The 4,094-nt window shown below is 37.5% G+C and overlaps 1 protein-coding gene across 1 annotated transcript in view; it reads right to left on the reverse strand.

Moving 5' to 3' along the window:
* The window catches only part of snx29 (sorting nexin 29), a 230,948-nt gene that overhangs the window by 8,889 nt on the left and 217,965 nt on the right, over positions 1-4,094 (reverse strand). Inside the window, exon 20 of the mRNA XM_014028096.1 lies at positions 941-1,080. Coding sequence (XP_013883550.1) covers positions 941-1,080 — 140 coding nt within the window. The remainder of the gene's footprint in view (positions 1-940; positions 1,081-4,094) is intronic.

The raw sequence follows: 4,094 nt of genomic DNA on the forward strand, positions 1-4,094 counted from the left end.
AAATAAATCAGTCTCAAAACAAGAAAAAAAGACTTTTTGGCTGGATATAAGGGTTTAAAACTTGGTAAGATGGACAGTTTTTGCAGTGTACACACAGAGCAACTTTTGTTTTGAAACTTCCTAGCGGAAGTTTCTAGTTTTGAGATGGATACAGAGAAGCACCTCATCTCTGATCTTTGAGTAAAAGCAGCCCAGAAGACGCTGAAGGAGTAACGTAAAGCACCTGGAAAGTGTCCAACTGGATGAGGTTCTGAGAAGTTCTTCACCAACTGGACAATCTTTCCTCCGACTTATGCCATGGTGGGTGAAACTACCCTCGGTCAAGGTAATGTTGTTACTGAGTGTACCTGTGTCTGGCTGGATCCGTTGAGAGATGTATGCCCTTTCTGGTTAAAATCCACAATTCTTTAAAGGATAAAGTTAAAAATGAATCCTCTTCCTCCACCATTCTTTCCTCTTAAACCTGCCCTGCCAAAACTTAAGAAAAAAGCCACAAACAAATGGTTCATTAACATCTAAACCTCAAAGTTTGTTGTTAAACCTTTTATTGGAAATTAAGCTCACAATAAGCTGTATATTAGTGATTTGTTTTGATTCTATAAAAGGATGATTGCATTTATTGTAAGATCAAACTAGTCACTGAGTACGCCCATCTTATTGGGTGTTTGTCATTCACTTTTGCATAGAAGAGATATCTACAGAAAATAAGAGAACTCATGAAATTTCCTTATAAAGTTTGTTAAAAGAAGAGTAGGGTGTACCCCTACYCATGTTTAAATTTCTCTGACAATGTTATCTTGTTGATTCCTTGCCTTGACATTTCACAAACATAAGGATGTACAAAGCACTGCACCAATGTATATAACCACCTGTGCACACAGCACGTGATCACATCAAAGGCGTCTGTCTGTGTTAAACATGTCAGTGTGAGTCCACTTACTGACAGAAAGGCAGCAGAGACAGCAGGGTCTCCTTGGTGGGGTGGGCTGTGAACTCTGGCAGRGTCTGGATCAGTTTGTTCATCACCATGCGAAGGTAGCCCTGCAGTTGTTTCCTCCTTTCCTCCACAAACTTGGCATCCTGCGAACAGAAAGAAACAACCGACAAAGAAAAAGAATAAAGGACATATTAGAAAAACACAAGTTGTAGTGAACATTGTTGCACATTCAAATCAGCTATGATTTCAACAATAGTTTTGAACAGTTTTTAGGGGTGTAGGGGTCTCAGGTACATCCATCAGACCCACTTTTAAGGAGTTACTATGGAGCCAGGAGTGCAGAGCCACATGGCCCAGTGTTAGCATAGCTAATCAGCATCCACCACGGCTCAGAACAAAGCTCGGGCAATGCTCCGTTTTACTCTCCAGAGCCTGGCACCYGAACAGACAGACATCATGGGAAGCCGACAACCTGTTTCATTTTTTAAGTGCCTCTCTTTTGATGTGAAACCCAGGTGAGTTTGATTTGATTCGCCTTAAAATGCATGTTTGATTTTTCTGTGTGAGAAGAATTGACAATTTATACAAATGGGGGAAAAGAAGAGCTAGTATTTAGTAAAATACTGCAAGTCGTGCCTACATAGCTTTAAAAAATCTATTTGAAGTGGGGTAACCACTTGAATGTYTAATTGTTAACCAAGAAGGGGGACAAAAACTCAGAATGACAGCGGGTGCATTTATTGAAMCATTGGTTGACATCTGAACAGTGTTGCATCCTTTTAGACCAACTGAATTACTACATGAATTACTTTTAACAGTAAATAACACAAATAATGCATTGCACCCATTATACAAAAATCCTCAAAAACATTTGGAGAGAATGGTTTCAATCCATGACAAATTAAAATTCTAGTTACTTAGAAGCTTCCTGATATTTAGTTTCAGTTTCAGCAAATACTATAAGTTGGGGAGTCCACTGTTAAAACAAGCATCAGATGTTTTGTGGCTGCAGSGGACCAGTTCACAGTCCTTAACTGGTTTGGCCTAGTATCAATCAGTGTGCCCAAGGTGGTGGGAAGGCAAATGTGTACTGGTAGATCCTTATAACCCTCAGAGGTATGACTGGTCAAAAAACATCTAATGAGTTTTTATTAGAATCCTTTCGAGCAAACTTAACTCYAAATTGCTGACAACTCAGTAGTGATTTGCAAAAAATACTGACTCTGCTTTATTATTTGTCTTTCAGAACTTTTAATTCCATTAGTAGTATACATAAATCTACAGAACCTTAATAAAACCTTTTCTTTAAAAAATAAATTAAAGTCGGCAGAAAATTATATGATTTATAAGGAGCATGAAGTTAAATATGACTGTATATTCACTAGGATCTTGCACTGTTTTTTTATTTTTTATTTTTTGTATTGTAACAGTGAAATTGCAGTGGCTTTGTTTCTGAATACAAGCTTTTCAATACAAGAGTTTTGTTTGGAGAAAAAAAGGATGTAGAGTTATATTTCTAAAAAACTCATCCATAATTGTAACCATCTGTTTTCGTGACACTAAAAGACCCGATTAGGGCAAAACAAACAAGTAACGCTCGATTGCAAAAAGTCCTCAATGATTTTACACTGTGTTTAATTTATATGATTTTATGCTGCTCTGTGGCCATTGTGTTTCATTAGGACAATTAGTTGCACATGTTTCTTACAGTATGCATGCAATGGATGAAGAACGAAAACTAAAGACAAAAATCATATAAAAATATTGAAAATGCYACAGGTATCTATTGTAAAACTAGCATGGAGGACACTCAATATCTCAGTTCTAATGAGGAGCTCACCTGCCCACAAACTGATTCAGCGTCAAAGAAATAGTTCCGGAGAACACAGACAAAAAGTTTGAAATTGTCAAATTATARGCTGTTGCACTCCATCTAAATACAGAGTTTGAGGTTGTTCTCTCATTCGTCTCCTTYTACCTGTCAGAGACTTCAGCACCTTACAGCCATAAAAACAAAAGCCTATAAAAGACTGTCACAAGAATCCTAATATCTCAACCCTGGACGAAGGTAAGCAAGAGAAATGTCATGTTAGCTTTTTCTTACAAAGTTATAGAATGTTTTTATTTATTTATTTTTTCAACACAGAATATTAGTTAGAGCTGACTGTCATCTACTAACACATCCAATCTTAGCTCAGTATTTTTGTGTTTGCTAATGTTGATTAGCTGTGGTGGGCATCTGGAATTGAGTTGGCTTCATGCAGTTACTGGTTGTAGATATACCTTRGAAAAGTTCTTAAAAACATCTTGCGACTCTTGTGGTTCATGAGACATTTTGATAATAYACACACACAGTCAAAAAACATTACCCACCTTTCCATGATGGGCAGTGATTACTCAATTGTTAATTCATGCACAAATGCAATATTTAATTTCCCTRTGGGATCAGTATTTCAGGTCTGARRGGAGGGACTTTAGATAAAAATACTTCCAAGGGACTACAGGAAAAATCTTACAGCATAGGACATGCAACTGCTTGATTAAATTATGAAATAATTGATAGAATGTCTAAAAATTGTAGATTCATCACTATAACCAAAACATTTCATCACCTACATTTTAAAAACAGCCCTCACTAGTGATGCTGTTAAACCTCTGCGCTGAGTCAGTGACTYTGTGTCCAAATAAATCTATGTAGAAAAAGTGGTGACCAAAGTTTTCACAAATGCATATTCCACTTACAGACTCAAGAGCTGTCTTTGTCAGCAGATCTATGGCATTATCTTTTTACATTTTGCCCATCTGAGCAAAAAGTTAGTAGATGACATGCAGCACAGTGGCCACAGAGGACTTTAAATGTGATATTAGAGAAATGAGATAAGAGGTTCACTGTAGCTCCAAGTACTGCATTTTACTCGGAGTTTAAGAGAGCAGAAGTGGATAACTACCCTSTAGTGCATGCTGGGTAAAACAGACTGGGCAGGAGTGGGTAAACTTGATGTGTCAGATTACGCAYTGCATGCCTGGGTGGGTTTCATGCCATGTCAACACAAAAAAAGAGCAACTGAGAAAGCTTTTACAGATTTTAGAGCAGTAATGACACTAATGGACATCACGGCAGATTCATCCTCTTGTGGAAAGGGTGTGTGTGTGTGTG

This window comes from Austrofundulus limnaeus, unplaced genomic scaffold (genome assembly GCF_001266775.1).
Source record: "Austrofundulus limnaeus strain Quisiro unplaced genomic scaffold, Austrofundulus_limnaeus-1.0 Scaffold5, whole genome shotgun sequence".
NCBI lineage: Eukaryota > Metazoa > Chordata > Actinopteri > Cyprinodontiformes > Rivulidae > Austrofundulus > Austrofundulus limnaeus.